General features: G+C 44.1%; 2 protein-coding genes across 2 annotated transcripts in view; one reads left to right on the top strand and one right to left on the bottom strand.

The window, feature by feature from the left end:
* clcn2a (chloride channel, voltage-sensitive 2a) overlaps nt 1-6671 on the bottom strand; it is a 159553-nt gene extending 152882 nt beyond the window's left edge. Inside the window, exon 1 of the mRNA XM_076294381.1 lies at nt 5887-6671. The gene's annotated coding sequence lies outside the window, so the exon portion shown is untranslated. The remainder of the gene's footprint in view (nt 1-5886) is intronic.
* Nucleotides 6672-7544: 873 nt separating this feature from the next.
* On the top strand, nt 7545-11932 carry thpo (thrombopoietin). The gene is made up of 5 exons (XM_076294377.1): nt 7545-7635; nt 7894-8027; nt 9998-10087; nt 10196-10384; nt 11448-11932. The coding sequence occupies exons 1-5, from the start codon at nt 7623-7625 to the stop codon at nt 11577-11579; spliced, it is 558 nt and encodes a 185-aa protein (XP_076150492.1). The 5' UTR covers nt 7545-7622; the 3' UTR covers nt 11580-11932.
* Nucleotides 11933-21714: the final 9782 nt, after the last annotated feature.

Raw genomic sequence — 21714 nt, 5'->3', positions numbered from 1 at the left:
TGTATTTAGGCTACTATGCAGGCTACTTTTCATAATCATAACTTTTTAACTGACCAAATGCACGCACCTAAAACCGGGAAACGGATCAAATATCGTCAAGGGGGGGGGGGGGGGGGGGTTATAGAATGCGTTACGTTTTTATGTGTTTATGTGTCGGATGGTGGGGGTACGCGAGCCGAGTCGGAATGTAGCCGGTGGTACGCGGGGGGAAAAGTTTGGGAACCGCTGGCCTAGGCTATAGCCGTTACTGTTACCGTTTCATCATGGCTTTTGGTGAGAAACAAATAGTTTGCAACAGCACACACTGAACTTGAATCAAACATTCTATAGAACACAGCTGGGCCCACTTCCGATAACGACGGAGACACGCTCTTAAGAGGGTTTTCTACGATTCATCTTACGATCGTTCGTTTGGTTTTTCCGACTGTTTCCCGAACATGCTCGTAGCGTGAACACGCGTGCACTGCTCTTAAGATGCTCTTAAGGGGAGCTGTCCACGTTAATAGTTCTGAAATATCCTCTGATTTGACGGTGATGTCAGGTGGCTGCACGTCACAGCTATAGGCCTACCATTTAAACTTCGGATCTACACATTCATTCACATCAATACGAAAATAGAAACACTTTGACATCTGCATGTAAGCATCCCAAGTAGGTTATATACCACACAGAGACATAAATAACTGTAATTATTTTAAGATTAGATTGTTGCACCATGCAATAATTTTTCGCGGTGTCACTTAAGAACACGTTTGAAGATAAGAAAGAAGTCGAGTAAGAAAGAGAGGAAATGTGTAGGCTTAGATTTTGATGCAGTAGGCTACAGACTAAACCACATGTTGCTTTTACCTCATAGGCCTAATAAAATATTCACTTAGCAAAGATAATGTCAAACTATTCTGGCAACGTCTCGTTTCATAACTTGATTGCATTTTTGTCCGCTTTTCATCACATTATTATGACCATTAAATGTAGGCTATTTTGCACTCTAAAATCTGATTCATCACAGGTAAACACAATGAAGAATGGGAACGTAAATTGGATTATGTATTCTAAGTTGTAATTCCTCTGTATGTCCTGTTGGTGACCTCAGTGAGAAATACTGTTAAGACGCTCTTAGCCGGTAACGAGTACTCTGGAGCACTCGTAGATCTACGAGTGTTTTCACGACGCTCTTAAGCAGGGTAGGAATTTCACGGGGGCCACGACGGCCATGGCCGTCGTAGCCCCTTGCATTGGCCGTGACGCCCCTTTGAAAATCAGAGGTTTACAGGCCATGGTGGCCTTGGTGCCCCCTTGTTTCAATATTCTGCTTTGCGTCCTACTAATAGCGATATATATTTAGCCTATGGCCTGTCAAAACAATCTTAGCATTCACAGCGCAAATTACGCAGTGGAGAAAGTTAGCGCAAGAAAGAAAGTGCGTCCAAATTCACCCATTCTTCTCAGTTGAACTACTTGCGAAGTAGCCTACTCATCACACAGACATCACAAGTATCACACGAAAGAGCTTTTTCTCAGCTTTTAAACGATGTCGGCCGCTAATTGCTGTGATGAACGGTTCGCGAGAAAAGTAAATAATATCATTCAATTTAATCATAAATTCTACTGAAGGTTTTGCGTCCATCTCCCTACCCATTCATCTCGGCGGAATACTTCACGAACCCCTCGTTTAACACATGACAAACCATATATCAGAATAAACAGCAGACCTTACCGAACACAAAGGTGTAAAGCAGTCCCCTGTACAGTTAGCCGTTCCAGAGTAATCCCGTTTTGAATTTGCAGTAAATTTCAACATACATGGATGTCTCCAAATTTGGGCTTTTAGTTGTACACTGTGTTTAAATTGTTCCACATTATTTCATAACGTGCCAAATACAAAATAAATATTACAAATGTCGCCTAGATATCGGTAAATCAGAGGACAGCTGACTAAGAGTTTGTGAAAGTAGCCTTAATGATCACAAAATGCTAAGCATGCATCTAGGCTATTTGACTTTCTTAAAGCTGAGGTGTGCTTAAATTGTTCAATACATGATTTCATAACAGGCCAAATATCAAATAAATGTTAAATATAGCCTAGATATCTGTAAATATTAGATGATCAGATGATTTACAGTTATATGTAATGTGTCATGTTTCATGTTTTTGTAATGTTTCATACAGTGATGCAGGGCCCACTTCCCCGATAACGACGGAGACACGCTCTTAAGAGGGTTTTCTACGATTCATCTTACGATCGTTCGTTTGATTTTTCCGACTGTTTCCCGAACATGCTCGTAGCGTGAACGCGCGTGCACTGCTCTTAAGATGCTCTTAAGGGGAGCTGTCCACGTTAATAGTTCTGAAACATCCTCTGATTTGACGGTGATGTCAGGTGACTGCACGTCACAGCTATAGGCCTATTTAAACTTCGGATCTACACATTAATTCACATCAATACGAAAATAGAAACACTTTGAAATCTGCATGTAAGCATCCCAAGTAGGTTATATACCACACAGAGACATAAATAATTGTAATTATTTTAAGATTAGATTGTTGCACCATGTAATACTTTTTCGCGGTGCCACTTATGAACACGTTTGAAGATAAGAAAGAAGTCGAGTAAAGAGAGGAAATGTGTAGGCTTAGATTTTGATGCAGTAGGCTACAGACTAAACCACATGTTGCTTTCTCTGCTTTTTACCTCATAGGCCTAATAAAATATTCACTTAGCAAAGATAATGTCAAACTATTCTGGCAACGTCTCGTTTCATAACTTGATTGCATTTTTGTCCGCTTTTCATCACATTATTATGACCATTAAATGTAGGCTATTTTGCACGCTAAAATCTGATTCATCACAGGTAAACACAATAAAGAATGGGAACGTAAATTGGATTATGTATTCTAAGTTGTAATTCCTCTGTATGTCCTGTTGGTGACCTCAGTGAGAAGTACTGTTAAGACGCTCTTAGCCGGTAACGAGTACTCTGGAGCACTCGTAGATCTACGAGTGTTTTCACGATGCTCTTAAGCTACGATGGTTTCGGGAAACAGTCGGCAAATCTTAAGACGTTCGTAAGAGGGACTTTACGACGCTCTTAGGCTTAAGATGCTTTCGGGGAAGTGGGCCCAGATCAACCGTCTGCTTTCACTTTTGAAAGAAGTTCCAGTCCTTGCGCAGTAATATGAAAGACGTAAATTATAAGCACAAAGCCCATTTTCCTTGACAGCGGTCTGTTATTGAGAATTAGCATACCACCGAACGTTGGGAACGGCCATTCAAGTGAATGGAGCATTCTGCAGCACTTTGAAGAGCCGTGTAATAAACAGAAATATCTACCTCCTTCCTTAAATGATGGTTAAGACTTAGAAAAGGAAAAGCATAAGGCCATACAGAGGGACCACAAGTCTCATGGGCCCTTTAGGAGAAGCCATTGGGGTACCAGATGATTCTGAAGCCCCTGCACAAACAGGATTTCAGAAATGAATTTTGTTAATTTAAACATCTGGACAAAAGGTACACATTTGTAGTGTCCCTTGTGACATGTTGTAGCTTTTTCCCATGCAGGAGGCAGAGATAAAGCATCATTCCGTTCCGGAGTAAAATGGAGTAATGGCATCAAAATGTTTTTTAGGTTAACTATCTCTTCTCAACAGTTTGCTCATGGGAATGCTTGACTGGTCTATCACAAAATGAACAGTCAAGAACTACAAAGAATGTAGCCTACTACCACTCACTTAAGAGACACTCTGCTATTGAACTCTATTTGTAGGGCTATTTCACAGGATTTAGGTAACAACAAACTGAACGTAAATTATCCGTTTAAGCAAAGAGCAGATTGGAGCGAAGTCGGGATGAATCCTAAAAAAAGGTTGTCAACATAAGCTTCACCAAGGCTTGCAATTTGTTCAAGGCAAATTTCAACACACTTCAAGTCCACCTAAACACTGAGTGAGTGGGCAGCACAGCAGCCATTAATATTATAAATATTACATGGAGTGCTACAGTAAATACTAAATATAGGCAAGTGGAGGCTGTGTGTGCTGCTCAGTGTCTGTTTCACTCTCATTCCCCAGGCATCTGCTGCATACACACTTTCTGCTGGATAAAAGACAGAATTCTCCTGGGTATCAAAGCCTTCGACATGCTGTCAAACTAATTTCCCAATAGAGCCACAGCCTGCGATAGGCTATCATCTGGCATGGTAACAGGTCTGGAGCCAGCGCAGGAACCAGGGAAAGCCTTGAATTCGATGAGAGATGTTTTTTCCACAAAGACCTTCACTCTCTCACATAAAAGTTTCATTCTGGATCCACACTCTCACATGGTGCATCCAGGTAATAAGCAATCTGTACAATGCATCTATCAAGTATAGCCTACGACTGTGCCTATCAAACAGACCAAATTCTTCTAGAAGTCCATGCAATTGCATCTCAACAGATTTAACTAGCTTTTAGTGAATACATATTGCTATTATCTTCAATAATTCAATGAATGCATCGAACCAGTTCATCTCGAAAACACATCAATAAGAGGTTGTTAAAATGCTAATTAAAGCTTAATTAGATTTGTGTGGTGATAGGATTGTGCATTGTGTTTCTGTAGCCTACACCAGCTGCAGACTTTCCCTGCAGTGCATCCAGGAAAACCAGTCTACACATTATTTTTATTCAGTAAGCTCGGACTTGTTCTTCTAAGTTACACTACAGAAGGATTCATAGGTGATCAGTGCCCTGATACACAAACTGAAATCATGTAATGCTGAATTAATGTGACAGACAGTGGTGACCTCAGACAATTATACTTCATCCACGCTGCCGGAGTGTCATATTGAGAAAGGTAGGTATGCACCACCTTTCTTAAGCAACTGCCTCAACAGCCCTGTGGCAGTGGAACTGGGTGCTCTGGAGCCAGGAGCACTAGCATACTGACCCAATTGACTTTCTCTTCCATCTTAAAACTTCCCCAGTGTTTTCTAAATTAGCCAGTTTTCCTTTGACCGCGTGGACTGCCATTGGCTTGCTGCCTTAATTTTGAGATAATGCCACGATTAAGCACAGCCACTGTGACTTGCCTCTTCACCCTCTCTATCAGAAACCACAATGGAAATATGCCTTAGGGCTTCATTGTGGTATCCTGACTTTTTTTTGTTTTAATGTATGGTGCAATGTTGTGTCTTAAAAATCAATCAAAATCAATAAATCAGAGCATAAGTAGGCCTGAACATGATGAAGGTGCCAGCCGCCAAAACAAGATGGTATATCAGATGGCAGTCGCATGCCTTGCTCAGAAGAAATAAGCGTCCCATAATATTTTTATAGACCAGGTCATACTATATGTCAGATGAATTAAAAAAAAAAAAACCTTTGTCAATCACTACAAATATAGGTGGACTGAATAAAGATCACCCTGTCTGTAGTTTACAGGATAACCATAATTTACTCTAAAGCGTAGTAGTCTTACCTACCCTACTTCAACTCTGACATGGAAGCAGCATCAGATATTAATACATATCACCGTACACGAGACTCACAGAGGTCCTTGAGGGGGAGGGGGTATTTGGACAGCATTATGCACCCTATATATATATTCGTCTGCAAAGTTTGTTTTAGATGGACAGAAACGATACAATTATTCGTCACCCTGTTTACCCCTAACAATAGACAGTCAGATGAAATATTGGCGAAGGCTCGAATCTCCGCGTGAACATCATGGTGCCCTTGAGAAAACACGATAACTAAAATGACCAAGTGCGCACCTATGACATAAAATGTAGGCTATAGAATGATAACACTTGTCTTACATGCATCCAACAAGGAGAAACTCGTGCTCGTTAAGTGTCTGAAAGATGTGTGGGTGGAGAAACAGGTTGTACATTTCTCATCGTTACTCACATTTTTCCTACTCCGGCTTTGGATTCCTAAATGGTTCAGATCTCCTCAAAAAGGCAATAATCCGACCGTCACCTACGCTGATCCATTTAGCGGAAATGATGCATTAATTATTTCCACAAATTCTTTCAATCTGCGAGTAAGGGCTGAGAACTTTAACGCTGTTTGTAACTGTACTGCAAACAGGTTACTCCGTTCAGCTTAATTGTTGATTTTTTACGCCCTGTTGCTGCTGATGACTCGGCGTAGCAAAATCTAGTATATTCACTGAAACCAAAAAGTTTACAACAATGTAACGAATGCTTAACTGTTTAAAAAACAACATGCTACAAGGTGTCCATACAGCAGCAACATCCCTTCATAAGGCATGCTGTTTTTTCACAGAAAAAATAAACCGAATAGATGCTGCCTGTAGCTCAAGTGGTGGCTGGGCAACGATTCTGTGATGCAATGCGGGTTCCGTCACAGCCTTAGTTCTTCCTTCAATCCAGCTCCCCGCAGAAACTCCAGACGCGCTTGATCTCACTAACATGCGGTGGCGCATTTTGTCTTAATTAAATCTCGTGACCTTCGGAGGAACAAGAGATGTAGCCTAAGTAAAAGCATGTTGACATGATCACACAACGCAGCGATACCTTTTATTTTCTAACGCACAAATGCAGTTTCGGGTCGTTTTTTTTTATCTTAAGAGGCTGGTTAATATTGATTTCAAAAAGCGCTAGCCTAAATCGCGCAACACCCCCTGATCAAGTTGCCTATTATAGGAGCTAATGCAAGCTTATGTCTGTGACAATAATTGCCGGTGCTTGCTGTTCACACGATCTGCAAATATGGGCTTGTTTGTGGACGTGACGTTTCCTTAGGCCTACTCCCTTATTTATTTAAGCATGATAGGAGAAAGATTTCCATGTCCTAATGACTTAGGAACACATTGCGTCCCGAGTGACCACACCATTGATCCAAAGAATGTTATTACCAAGTTACTGTAGCCTAATTTTCAACTTAACTACATTACATAGCGGGTGTGCTCACTTTGGCTGCTAGTCAGCCTACAACAGGTGTCTGGGGAAATTAGCCTATTATAGTTCCAGTGGAGAAAATGTCGAGCCATCGGTAATTTCGGTTAGTGCCTTAAAAAAGACTAGGCCAACCAAAAAGAAGCGGTTTTTTTCCGATAACATTTGCATGGTTTAGAGAAACTGCAGGCTCAGACCTAAATTGGATAGTTGGTGAGCAAGGTCTATTCTAAGTCAAATAAAATGTCAATGGTTTAGTCGCTTCCTGTAAATATTTACTCAGTTCAAGTCCGTAGGCTACAGATCACATCGTCGACAAAAGTGAAACGCGCCCTTTAATCCACTTTACAGTTAAAACAAGCTTCTTAGACCTTAGGCTATTCCTTGTCGACACGGATAAATTACTCTATTGACGCTACCCTCTTTTTCTCCCAGGGCATTGAGAGACCACATCACAACAATTTAGATGACATAGCCTACATGGTCAACCTGCATTGTTACAACTGTATCATCTGGTTGCCAATAGAATGCTGTTTAGTTTTGAGGGGAGGAGTTTCGTGACTTCGAGCCTTTTAACATGGGAAAGTCGGAATTCGAGCCGTAGCCGCTGTGATCAAAATGATAGTCAAGCAGCAAGGTATTTCTCGGGAAGGATCGGCAATATAGGCATGCTTGAACAGATTTAATGGAACCCAATCGCTCGCTTCATGCAGCGAGGGGGGTATGGCTGTAAGCAGTGAGTATTACATTTTGTAATCAAAAGTATATAGGCTACTATAGCCTAATCAATAGTCATATTTATCAGGATTTAATTATTAGGATATAATTTAGAGATAGATGCTTTGTCAGACAGAACAGAACAGACCCTTAGACCAATTATGGTATAGGGGGCCTTTTTAGAAAAAGTAATCTTTAACAACATACCTGTCTGTCGAAGTTGTTCATAGGCTACATAGAAGAGTAAACGTTAGTAACAACACGTGTTCACCGTTAGGAATCCTACCCCTGTTGCTGTTCTGGGTAGCCTCAACAGTGTGTGACAGTCACATCAAGCCAAGCGAATTTCTCTGCAATGAGGTGGAAAGAGGCAGACTGAGGAACCAAGCTGAGAACTTGTGCAAACGAATGGTGAGAATTCCAGCTCTTTTTTGTCTCTAGTTGTAAAAGTAAAATCCAAAACATTTCCAAAACAATCCAAAACATTTCCAAATCATGTAAAGGTGTTTTTGAGGAATAACCATATGATAGATTTCATGTGTTTCGAAGGGGTCATTATGATAATTTAGGCTACACACTGATTATAATCAGTGAGGCAATTATAATGATTATAGTTACAAACAACATTGTCCAGCATCATTGCTGCATCATCAGCTTTAAGGAAAGGCAGTGGAAGGGGGTTTATACTAATCTAGTCTAGTTTTATTAACTTTAGTTTGGAGCCCCTCCACTTGTCTGACTTGCCAATAATCTATTTAGGCCTAATGCTCCTTGTAATATCTTGACATAGTGGATAGATCCACACCACTGATAATCAGTTCACTAGATAATTGCTGTGCATATCCAGTTGGCATGTGCGATTTTAATTTGTATCACAACATAAGTACAGGAATGCATAGAATTCCCGACTGTCATTTGATTGACTGTCATTTTGATTACAACTCTGCTACAGCTCAAACTCCATCTTCCCCTTTGAAGAGGCTAATTCACTTTATTCAGTCAGTGAAAGTGATAATTGACTGACACCTGAATCATAGGCTACAGGCTGACTTAGTGAGGAAACAAATCCATTGGTAATAATACATTTAATTGGGGGCCTAGCAGCGAAGCCGCAGGACCCCATTGAGTTACTAGCTTTTGCAATTATTATTATACTTCTGCCATGGAAGTCTATGGCAGCCCATAGAACGCCTTGGTAAAAAGGGCTGAAATTTGGCAGAAAGTTTCGGGACACTCCACTGACCTCTCACACTTATTTACGGACCTCTATAGCCCAGCTATCTAGCTGAAAAATTTGGCCAAAAATTTTACAATTCGGCGCACTGATTCAGGACTGTCCCATGATCACTCTCACCAATTTACAGAACTCTGTGCCCAACACTCTAGCACCATCAATGGGTGGAAACTGGACTCACATTCACACATGTGCAATTGAATAGTGTGTCCGATTTTCACAAATCAGGCACCGTTGGAATCCCGTCCTGAGTTCATTGACTCCTATTGTGTCACTTTCTGCTATATTGGACCTCCGCCATATTGGATTTGATCCAAACTCTACGAAAAGTTTCAGCGATCACAAATTTCATCTGATTTTCACGGAAACTGGCGGAGATGATCTTCAGACAGAGCTGCATAAACGATATTTGTCAGATTTTTCAAATTCAAGTTTTTTTGCCCGTATTTGATCGGCTGTCATTGGCAAATAAACTTAGCCTCTAAAAGAAATGGCCTCTAGGGTCGCTGTAATAAAGTAAATAAGCTGATATCTCAGTCATTCTTTATCCAATTCGCCTTATTCACCCAGAGGCCAGAACGAGGCTACAGGGTACACTTGCCATTACACCTCAGTCCAGCAGATGGTGGTGGTAATGCACTTCGTTTGCAAACTGCCAAAAAAACTCACTGAAGAAGAAGAAGAACAGGCCAGCGAACCCTTCTTCTTTTTCGGTGAGCTTTTTTTTGGCCGTTTGCAAATGGAGTGCATTACAACCATCTGTTAGACTGAGGTGTAATGGCAAATGTACCCTGTAGCCTCGTTCTGGCCGTCGGGTGAATAAGGTGAATTGCCATTAAAGTTGCTGTGAGTGCTTGCTCATGCCATGGCAACGCTAGTGTACTGCTATATTTTGTATAGTGCTTTTCAACACATTCAGAGATGCTTTACAGTTTTCACATAGGTAAATGACAACGAACAAGGCACATGGACAAGGTTAGATAAACAGAGAAAAAACACACAGGTACATGGACAAAGCAGAAAACAAAACTAGAGAAGTGGGTTTTATGAGAAGAGAAAAGCTGGGGAAGGAATGTATATGAACATTTTATGTTTTATTTGTAATACATGCCCATCGAGTCTTTTGATATCTGTCTCTCCCACACAGAATAACTGCAGTGAACTGACCAAGCCTCTCTCTCCTGAAATTCGGTTGCCTGATGCCAGCATACACAAAGAAACGTGGGAGAAGATTCACGTAAGTCAGTCTGCCAGCGTCTTGCATTCCATGATTGCCTAACCCTGTCATTCATGATGTAGGCCATAACCAAAGACACTGACCACTTTGTCTCTGTGCGGTCTATAGTTTAAGGACAGAATGGCTGAAGTCCTGCAGTCGCTGCATAATCTGGTGCAGGATGTGGAGGCTGCCAGGGAGCGCATGCAATCTGGCTGTGGTTCCTCTCTACTAGAGGGATTGGAACATAACGCCAGGAACTACCAGGGAATACTGACTCATCCCAGCGTCGCTGTAGAGGTAGAACGACTACATCCTGTAAGTCCACCGGCGTGCATAGAGTATAGCATATACACATTTGTTGACACTGACAACACCTAAACCACAACTGTGCTCATAAGGAAAGTCTATTATAGTTTTAGTAGGTGTAATGCTTCATTTGCAGGAAAGTCCACCATTTCCCAAAAATAGTACAGAAATGGGCACATCTCCAAAGTGTTATGACCACTAGTTTGACCGCAAGCAACTTCCTTCCTCCGGAACATGTTAAACAGATAAACATACTTGACAAGTGAGACAGAACAGAATATGACATGCTTGGTCAAGAATGAAAAATGCTTATCTTCTCTCATTTTTATTTCATCATTTCATGGTGCCTTCTAGCAAATACATGTACATTTTACTTACAATACAATACAACTTTATTGTCAGTCAGGGCTGAAATTCTTTTTGCATCCCTGGGCAGTTCATGTAAGAAGTATAACACCAAGGACATACATTAAACATGACCATTAATGACTAAACATAGTCACTAAACAAAGATTGATTTTTAAAAGAGTTTTTTTAAGTCTGTTGTGATTAAAAGAAGGAACTCTAAAGCGTCTGTTAGAAGGTTGAAGCTGATATACTTTGTGCAAAACATGTGAGGACTCGGTGTCAGTGGAAATGTTTCTAGCCAGCCAGAGCATGCTCTTGTTGTGAGCTTCCTGAAAGGGGTATCCTACAGGTAGTCTAATAATCTTTGAACAAATTTTAATTTGATTATATAGTTTTGTTTTATTTTTAACTGATAGGCTACTCAGCCAAGCTGTGCTAGAATACAGCATGATACTCTGAATCACTGATGTAAAAAACAAAGAAATTATTTGGCTACTAGCGCCAAAGGATCTCAATCTACAGAGAAAATAAACATGCTGTTGTATCTTTTTGCCAATAAATTCTATGTGATTTTTGTCTGTAGGGTCATCATGTTTGTTAAACAGGAAAAACTTATTGAAAAAAATGTATCTTGCCTGTCTTCTCTGATATTTCTACATGTCTCACCCTGTCTCTCTGTCTTTGTATGTGTGTGGGTGTGTCTGTGAATTTTTTTATTTTTTAGGGGGAGACGACCAGACCACCCATAATCCAAAAGTCCTCTTCTAACATTAAACAGATCCTGAGACATTTTGACAACCTATTAAAAGGCAAACTGGAATTGCTCATGATGGAACTAGATGTAAGCTGTCACTGATTTCCTCTGTGAACTGTGGAACAGGAAAGAAGTGACAAAACAAGTGCTGTTTTAGTTTTGGGGAACTGCTTTACCATGGGAAGGACTCACAGTACATTGTTATGGAATTACTACTCCCTCTAACGGTCAGACTTTGAACTACACTGATGGAGCATGGCACCTGTTGAGACATGGTGTACACAATGGCAACATAGAACAATTAATTAATCTATGTATCTAAATGTATCATGTTGTAGAAATCACAACTTTACTATCATTTGTAAAGTTATGAGAAACACTAAGGGACGTGGATCATAACCACTCCTACAATATTACACTCCTCCAGGACCAAGGCCTGATGTAGTGCCTACATATTTCCTGGTTGTTTTTCTTTTCTTTTTTTTACTTTTATGATGTTAATATATTATTTTTATTGTATTCAACTGGTATTTTCAATACAGTTGAAAATCAAGAAGGGAATGACAATATCCAAGATCGGGAAAGAACTGTGCATAGAACTATCCATAATTATAGTCTACAATTATGTACAACTGAGTGAGCTAAGGAATTTATGCTCAAACTTATGCTGAGGGCTGCTGTTATTTTTCTTGTAGCTCATCACATAGTCATCACAAAGGATCATCACATAGTCCAAAATCAAAAAGTGCTTTTGTTATATTCAGCCAATGTACAGTGTGTCTCTTAGTCTTCAATGTCAGTGTCACGGTACCGAGCGGAGTTACCTTCAATCAAAGGGGGTGTGGCCAAGGACGCAGAGGCAGTGATTGAGAATGGACCAAAAATTTAATGACGGGGCTTGCACACAATACAAGCAGAGGGGTCCATAGGACAATTACTGAACTAATAAAGAAAAAAAAACTAACAATAGTTCTTCAAAAATTCCAATAGAGTTTACAGGTGACTATTTTCCAAATACAGGGTCGTAACACTCACGTTGCGCATCACCAACAACATCAAGACTCACATCAAATGAAACAGAGGGGTACATATACCTGGCGACCAGCACCATTCACATAGACAGGGAAACAATAAACAATCAATTACTACAGGAAGACAAGACAGACCCTGAATCACAAGCATATAGATGTGACCTATGCCCTAGCAGTTATATCAAAAGAAATTGCTAAATAGTACTGGTGTTAAGAATAAAGATCGCAGCGGTTTGATCAGGACCGTCGCGAACATCCCCCACAGCAATAAACAGAATGGCACGGCTCAATGCCGCCCGGAACCAATAAATCGTCCGTAGTGTCTCGTCGGCCCCCCTTTGCCACCGGACATTCAGAGCCAGAACGAGACAACGCAACAGTCGGTAACTTTTATGTCTGCATAGCATTCATGTTTTACTCAAGCTTCGCGTCTTACTTAAGTTAACAATAAATGTGCAAACATAGCAGATAGTTGTCTTGTGTCATACATTACATGAAACATTACCACATTATGGGAAATAGTGTTAGGTGAGTGCGAACGTCCAAAGTGCTAGCCACGTAGCTATGGCCCAAAGTTATATTCTTGCGCAACAGCATGTTGCCGTCGCCACACCGACGCAGTTAATTCTGTCCATAGATCGGTACAAAGTTATGCTCTCCCAACGCTGCCATCCATAAGGTAACAGTCCATAATGTGATGTAAAAGTCATTTAGTGAATGTTAATGTTGTGTATGCATGTGTGGGTACATAACCACTGATATGGAGGGAAGATGAGTGCCGACAGGGCACAAGTCCTGTGCGGTCATGTCTCGACCGTCACACACCCCCCCACCTCTGGTCTCACGCCGGCAGGCTGGAGAGGAAGTCGGCGGTGGTGTTATTCCGTCCAGGGACGTGGCTGATGGTGAACCGGTATGGCTGCATGGACAGATACCAGCGGGTGATGCGAGCATTTGAATCCCGCGTGCGATCCATCCACTGCAGTGGCCGGTGATCTGTCTCCAGGAGGAACTCACGGCCCAAGAGGTAGTACCTGAAAGTGTCAAGGGCCCATTTCACCGCCAGGCACTCCTTCTGGACCGTGGAGTAGCGCACCTCCCTGGGGAACAGTTTCCGGCTGATGTACGCCACCGGATGCCGCTGACCAGGTTCCCCTTGGAGAAGCACCGCCCCTATGCCGGTATTGGAAGCATCAGTCTGCAACACAAACTGCTGTTCAAAATTAGGACAGTACAAAACAGGCTGGTTACATAAGGCATGCTGAATGTCTTGGAAGGCCTTCTTGGCCTCCTCAGACCATTGGACCCGGACTGGACAGTTCTTACGGGTCAGGTCTGTCAGGGCCGCCGCCCGGCCAGCGAAGTTGGGTACAAATCTTCTATACCATCCAGCCATACCCACATGGGTCTTTGTCTGTGGCAGGGGACATTTCTGGATGGCTTCCAGCTTCTGTACCTGAGGCTTAATGACCCCTGCCCTGATCACATAGCCCAAGTACTCAGACTCCCTCTTGGCAATTGCACACTTGGCGGAATTGAGGGTAAGACCTGCAGCCGCAATCTTCTGCAATACCTCCTGCAGATGTTGGAGATGCTGTCCCCATGATGAACTGTACACGATGACGTCATCCAAATACGCCCCCGCGTAGCCATTGGTTCCTGTGACCACCCGGTCCATCAACCTCTGGAAGGTTGCCGGGGCTCCATGTAACTCAAATGGCATTACTGAAAACTGAAAAAGGCCCCACGGGGTCCGGAAGGCAGTTAGCCCTTTGGCAGAATCATGGAGGTGGACCTGGCAATAACCTTTGGCCAGATCCTAGGTATTTACCCACTTGGCAGAGCCTAGGCAGTCCACCAGGTCGTCGGTGTCGGATAGGAGTCGAGGTGTCGGATAGGAGTCGAACTTGGAGACTGAATTCAGGTACCTGAAGTCCACACAAAATCTCAACGTCCCATCCTTCTAAGGCACTAATACGACTGGACTACACCAATCGCTCTTGGATGGCTCAATGATGCCCATGGTCTTCATCTGCTCCACCTCCTCCTTCAGAGCAGCAAGGAGATGCTCAGGGATCCGATAGCTCAGGCGACGGGGAACCGCCCCCTCACACAGGGAGATGTGGTGGTCTACCAGTCGGGTGCGCCCTGGCTTCTCCTGGAACAACGCTGGACTACAGAGCTGACGGATATCAGCCTGCTGGGCAGGGGAGAGGTGACTGAGGTCGAAGGCGCCCTCTGATGGTAACGGTAGGTACTACTCCTCCACCTCATCCTCATCCTGCACACGCCGGATCATGAACACATCAGTCCTTGGTGCGGGTCGCTCGCACCACTCCTTCAAGAGGTTGATGTGCAGCACCCATCTGGACCTCTTTTGCCCCGGCTTGGAAACCTCAAATGTGGTGGATCCCAGTCGGCGGGTGACATGGAAAGGGCCCTGCCACTTCGCCAGCAGCTTGCTGTTGTCACTGGGCAGCATCACCAGCACTTTGTCTCCGACTTGAAAACTACGGGCTCTGGCTTTCTGATCATAGTAGGTCCTCTGTCGTTGTTGCGCCTGTTCAAGGTTTCGCTGGGCAAGCTCTCCCATACTCTTCAGTCTCTCCCTCATTTGGAGAACATAGGAGAGGGTGTTCTGTGTCTGGGGGACCTGCTCTTGTCCCATCCAGCTCTCCTTCAGCAATGACAGTGGTGCCCGAACCTCCCGGCCATAAAGCAGCTCAAACGGCGAATATCCTGTTGAGGCCTGCGGGACTTCTCGATAAGCAAAAAGAAGATATGGGAGCCAGTTGTCCCAGTCGGTGCCGGTTTCGTCCACAAATATTCGTCTCATATTAATGTAGGCAGCCCTAGCCTTGCCCGTCAAGAGGGGAGCCACCGCTACCCTCTCAAATATGATAAGATAGTGCTCAATATCATCGCTGTCACATAAGCACTGGAGTCGAGGCTCCTGTTCTACATGCCCTCTAACCTGACTGCTTGAACGGGGTAATCCCAGTGGGGGTGTGAAGCGTCGACGGAGCTGGGTGGGGACGTCCTTCCAGGTCGGGGTGGTCCTCTCCTGCACCTCCCGCTGGAGAAGACTGAATTGATGTTGGATTGTCCTCCACTGTCGCGCTGTCTCCTGTTCAATGCGCTCCTCCCGGGCCTGCTGCTGTGCCATCTGGGTGCGGATCAGGTCCCGCAGATCCTGCAGGGAGCCATCCTCGGCCAGACTAGCCAATTCAGGTTCCTCGTCACCAGCCTCTTCTCCCCTAGCTGTCCCGTCACCTTGCTGCACACTCTTTTTCTTTGGGGCCATGGTGGCGTTCACAGGTGGGGGGGAGAATCACTCACAAGCAGTAGAAAAATCCAAAAGGGGAGAGAAAAAAAATAAATCAATACTGCTCTCTAATGGCCATCCCACTTCTGACACCAGTTGTCACGGTACCGAGCGGAGTTACCTTCAATCAAAGGGGGTGTGGCCAAGGACTCAGAGGCAGTGATTGAGAATGGACCAAAAATTTAATGACGGGGCTTGCACACAATACAAGCAGAGGGGTCAGGACAATTACTGAACTAATAAAGAAAACAAAAATAACAATAGCTCTTCAAAAATTCCAATAGAGTTTACAGGTGACTATTTTCCAAATACAGGGTCGTAACACTCACGTTGCGCATCACCAACAACATCAAGACTCACATCAAATGAAACAGAGGGGTACATATACCTGGCGACCAGCACCATTCACATAAACAGGGAAACAATAAAGAATCAATTACTACAGGAAGACAAGACAGACCCTGAATCACAAGCATATAGATGTGACCTATGCCATAGCAGTTATATCAAAAGAAATTGCTAAATAGTACACCCTATTGCTGGTGTTAAGAATAAAGATCGCGGCGGTTTGATCAGGACCGTCGCGGACATCCCCCACAGCAATAAACAGAATGGCACGGCTCAATGCCGCCCGGAACCAATAAATCGTCCGTAGTGTCTCGTCGGCCCCCTTTGCCACCGGACATTCAGAGCCAGAACGAGACAACGCAACAGTCGGTAACTTTTATGTCTGCATAGCATTCATGTTTTACTCAAGCTTCGTCTTACTTAAGTTAACAATACATGTGCAAACATTAGGGTTGGGTATCGTTTGAATTTGAACGATTACGATTCCAATTCCGATTTCTTATTTCGATTCCGGTTCCTAGCGATTCTCGATTCCGATTTTTTTAAGAGGCTGGGTCAAAAAAAGTTTAGGATATTTTAAATGAGCTAGCTAACCAATGGTCTTTCTCAGGGTATCTGCACATTTTCCAAGTGCAAATTTAAAGACTTTTAAGACCTTTTCAAGACATCTAAATGAAACTTAAGACTATACCACGGCAAAAAGATATTGTAATGTATGCCTGCTTTTAGTTCAGTTAACAACGTTAGTGCAGTATCTTATCTGGCCGGTAGGGTCTGAATGTAATGTTCTTATAGTGTGTGTACACGGAAGTGATTCAGTTTTGATAGCTGCATATTACCCACCATATGGCCCTGGCGAGATAGCTCTCCCTCGTCGGAGCTAGGTGACTTTTGCAGCCCTGTTGTAATGCTACATACTTCAGTAAACAACTCAACTTTACCTTGGGATTCATGTCGTGTCATTAACCTTGCCTCGGAGACTGTGAGTACGATATATCTATTGATTGATGTCAAGACGGGAGTTCTGAGCTAGCCAGCTAGCTAACTAGTCTATCCAGCAGACACTTTAATGATTAGACAAAAGTAAAGACACGACACTGGTGTCAGAAGTGCAAGTAGCCATCAGCATTGAAGCAGAATAAGAAAGACAACGACAACTGTGCTTCAGAGGCCACTATTTAAAATTCCGGACTGTGCTATTTTGCCATTGGGAACGTGAACTAGCCGCTGCCTAGCAACGACAAGCAGAGGGGTTTCCCAGGGTCTACGTGATTTTGCAACAGTGTATCCTTCCCAGCTGCACGGCAAGATCGCTACAGAGAAGAACGTTGCTGTTTTGCAAATGGAAAACATATCGTTGGAAGATAAAAATAATATGGACATTTAACAGAAAATAGCTCATAGATTGTTAACATGGACTAATTTCCCAAAACAGTATTATACACTGATTGCATATAAGGACCAATGATTTTATTGGAAAATAATACAATTACAAGGAGATAGAACACTTGGAGCTCTTAATTACAAGATTGACTTCAATTATCAAGACATTCTATTTACAAGATACTTTATTTATTCACCTCATAAACAACAATAATAACTTAAAAAAAAAATAAAAAAAATACAGAAATTAAACAAACATGTCTGAAGATCAGCAGAATGATACTGGAGCCACTGGAGGTGCTACAGCTTCAGCAGCAGAAGAGCCTCCACCGTGGCTGCGATTGGTGTTGGAGCAGCAACACATGCAAGAATTCCTAGCTGTGTTAGCCCCACATCTTAAGGCCAGCAATGGCACACCTGCAGAACTGGCAACAGCCACTCCACAAGTCTCGCAAAGCCTAAACCCAGGTCAGGCTACACGAAGTCGGAGACCAGAGGCCGATCGAGAAGGCTATCTCGGCCATGGATTACAAGAGCACCGCTCAACTCGGCACTCACCTGTGCGAGTATCTTCAGCCACACCCATGGATATACCGGACACTGCAAATCCATTTACGGCTCAGCTGGACGTTATTCAACAACGGGCTCGGAGTGCAGGCCCCTCATGGATGGTGTCTGATTCAGGTCCTGAGGAGAGGGCCAGAGGCATGGAGAGAGGACGACAGCGCTTCACAGCTGCCACCCCACGAGCGTATGGCCCCAGTCCGGCACGTCCCGATGCAGGTCGATCCACCACATATGATGGTCCTAGGCCAAAAATGGCAACATATGAAGGGAAGGAGGACTGCGAGTCATTCTTGTTGCCTTTTGAGAGACTAGCTCGGAAATATGAATGGAACGGTGCTGAAAGAGTCAACAAGCTGCATGAATGCCTTCGTGGGGCTGCCATGCGCTATGTATGTTCACTCCCGGAACACATCAGAGAGGACTACACTCTGCTTAAAGAACACCTGACTCAACGGTTCGGTCAACATGACCCCCCAACAACTGTTCGCAGGAAACTTGGAGAACTGCGACAATCAAAAGAGTCTTCAGCTGAGTTTGCAGAGGAGGTAAGGCGCCTAATAACCCTGGCCTATCCTGGTGTGGAAATGCAACTGCAAGACCAATTAGCAGCAGATGCCTTTCTTAAAGGTTTAAAAAATCAGAAATTAGCCTATGAGGTCATGAACAAGGATCCGTGCACACTAGCGGAGGCTCAGAAGTTAGTGGAGGCACATGAACACAATTACAAGGCTACTGTGGGGCGAGAGCTGGACCTGAAAGATAGAACAAGGCGTGTGTCCTGGGCTGATGATGATGATGACATGGCACCACTATCTCGTCGCATTCAAAGTCTAAACCTATGTCACAGCTGATCAGTTTAAAGGACTCATTGAAAAAGTTGAGCAAATGCAGTTGGCACTTACCCGTTTGCAGCCAGTCATGAGTGACCGAAGAGAGCAGAGGTACTCAGACCATCCCCCAGGAAGAGAACATAGCCCAAGCCGTGACAGAGGCCACGGGCAGCCGCAGCAATCGTCTCAGCCTGAAAGTAGAGCACGGGCCAACGCTGGAAGTCCTCTCAGGGGCACTAAAGGGCTTTGCTACCAGTGTGGGGAGGCGGGGCACTTCAGGAGAGAGTGTTCTAGGTCACCCAGCCCGTCCGCTCTCCACAAGACAACAGGCGAGCGTGAAGCAGTTTGTGAGCGGGCCCAGTCCCCAACACTGACTATCAGTCGTGCCACTAACCGAGGTCCAAGCCTCCACATAGCAGTGAAGGTCAATAACATTCCGGTCCAAGCAGTAGTAGACACAGGGGCTGAGGCAACCATTTTGTCTGAAGGACTTTACAAGCAACTCTATGGAGATGATCAGCAAGCCTTTGAGAAGGCAGTTCTTCACAATGTAGAGTCCAACAGTGAAATGTCAGCCATGAGTGGAGTGCAAGTGGTCTTCCAGATAGGAACCCACACATTTGATTGGGATGTTTATGTGGCCCCAATTCATGATCGTCTTCTTTTGGGCCTGGTTTTCCTCAGAGCTGCGAACGTCACAATTCAGGCCACCGGCCGTGTGTTCATTGAAGGAGAGCCAATCCCTGCAAAGATCATTGGAGGGGAGGGGCCAGACTACTCTGTTGCCCGTGTGCTGTTGGAAAAAGACATAACCCTGCCACCAGAGTGTGGTGTGGGGAGAAGTTGACCACCCAAGACCAGGAATCTCTGCAGTATTGGAACCTACTAACATAACGGAGAATGTGTCCTCAGGAAGTGCTGTTACAAATATGGATGCTCGTGTTCCTGTCCGGCTGTGCAACCTCTCCCCGGATAAGGCTGCTTTGCGCAAAGGAGCATGCCTTGGAATCCTGATTGAGGCATTCTCAGATGACTTACCGGTTTAGTCTGACATGGGTGTTGAAAGCAGTCTGGACAATGACCCTAAAAGTGCTCCGAAGATTGGGAGGGTAGTCACAGCCAAGGCTACTGACTTACCTGAGCATATCCAAGCCTTGTACACTGCATCTGGAGAGATGCTCAGTGAGGAGCAGCAACAAAAATTGATCTTGTTGTTATTAAAGCACCAGGCCCTCTTTGCTGCATCTGATACAGACCTGGGCTACTTCTCTGCTGTCTCACACCAAATAGACACTGGGGCATCTAGACCAGTGCGCCAGCCAGCAAGGCGAACCCCTCTAGGATTTCAAGATGAAGAAAAGAATCACCTTCAGTCCATGCTAGAAGCAGGAGTAGTTACTCCTTCATCATCCGAATGGGCATCACCCGTAGTGGTAGTCCGTAAAAAGGATGGAGGTGTGCGTTGGTGCGTGGACTACCGCCGTCTAAATAGCTTGACAACCAAGGATGCATATCCTCTGCCTAAGATTGAAGAGTGCTTAGATGTTCTAGGTGGAGCTTCTCCACTCTTGATCTACAAAGTGGATATTGGCAGATCGCCCTAGACGAAAAAGATCGGGGAAAGACAGCATTCATCACAAAGTATGGCTTATATGAGTACACCAGGATGCCTTTTGGGTTGTGTAATGCCCCTGGGAGTTTTCAGAGGGCAATGGAGTTAGCCCTGCGTGGACTCCAATGGGACACACTACTAATATACCTTGACGACATCATTATCCTGGGCAAAGATGTGGAAGAGAGCCTGGAGCGTCTTACGGAAGTCTTTGAAAGATTGCAAAGTTATGGGCTAAAACTGAAACCTTCAAAATGTCAGCTTTTGAAGGAGGAAGTCCTATTCTTGGGGCATGTTGTTAGTGGCGAAGGCATACGCCCTAATTCAGCACTGGTTAGGGATGTACAGGATTGGCCACAACCTTCAAGCAAACGGGAACTCCAAGCTTTCCTGGGCCTGTGCAACTATTACAGAAAGTTTGTCCCATCCTTTGCAGAACTAGCAAGCCCTTTGACACGTCTTTTAAGGAAGGAAATCCAGTTCCAGTGGGGGGAGGAGCAGAAAAAGGCCTTCCTGCACTTGAAGGAAAAGCTTACATCCTCTCCAATACTGGCTTACCCTACTAGCGAGGGGAAATTTGTCCTTGACACAGATGCATCAAACCACAGCATTGGAGCTGTACTGTCCCAATATCAGTGGGGAGAAGAAATAGTAATTTCCAATGCGAGCAGCCACTTAACACCAACTCAGCATAGATACTGTGTAACCAGACGGGAATTACTCGCTGTGGTTAAATTCTCCCGTCAGTTTCGCCATTATCTTCTTGGCAAAAGGTTCCTGTTGCGGACAGATCACAACAGCTTGGTATGGCTTTTCAGGTTTAAGAACCCAGAAGGGCAATTAGCAAGATGGCTAGAAGAGATGAGCCAGTACGACTTCGAGATTGAGCACAGAGAAGGGAGGAGACATGCAGATGCATTGTCGCGCAAAGATGCAGATGAGGGAGAAGAATGTGACTGCTATGAAGCAGGACGAAATGTGGCTTCTATGCCATGCCATGGCTGTGCACACTGCCAACGACTCCATCAGCAATGGGCCAAATTCATGGATGACGTGGATGATGTGGTTCCTCTTGCAGTCAGACGTTTAGCAACAGACAAGGACGAAGGAAATCAGTCAACAGAACGACCATCAGATACAG

The sequence above is a fragment of the Alosa pseudoharengus genome, unplaced genomic scaffold (assembly GCF_046254945.1).
Source record: "Alosa pseudoharengus isolate Yale_2024_CS ecotype anadromous, Long Island Sound unplaced genomic scaffold, YU_APseudo_1.1 YU_APseudo_1.1_scf_2, whole genome shotgun sequence".
Lineage (NCBI taxonomy): Eukaryota > Metazoa > Chordata > Actinopteri > Clupeiformes > Clupeidae > Alosa > Alosa pseudoharengus.
Note: the sequence above shows the minus strand (reverse complement) of the source record. Positions and strands in the feature narration are given on the sequence as shown.

Coding starts and splice junctions, on each gene's coding strand:
- thpo (XM_076294377.1), top strand. Junction 10,088..10,195: donor AAACGTGGGAGAAGATTCAC/GTAAGTCAGTCT, acceptor TGCGGTCTATAG/TTTAAGGACAGAATGGCTGA. Junction 10,385..11,447: donor AGGTAGAACGACTACATCCT/GTAAGTCCACCG, acceptor TTTATTTTTTAG/GGGGAGACGACCAGACCACC.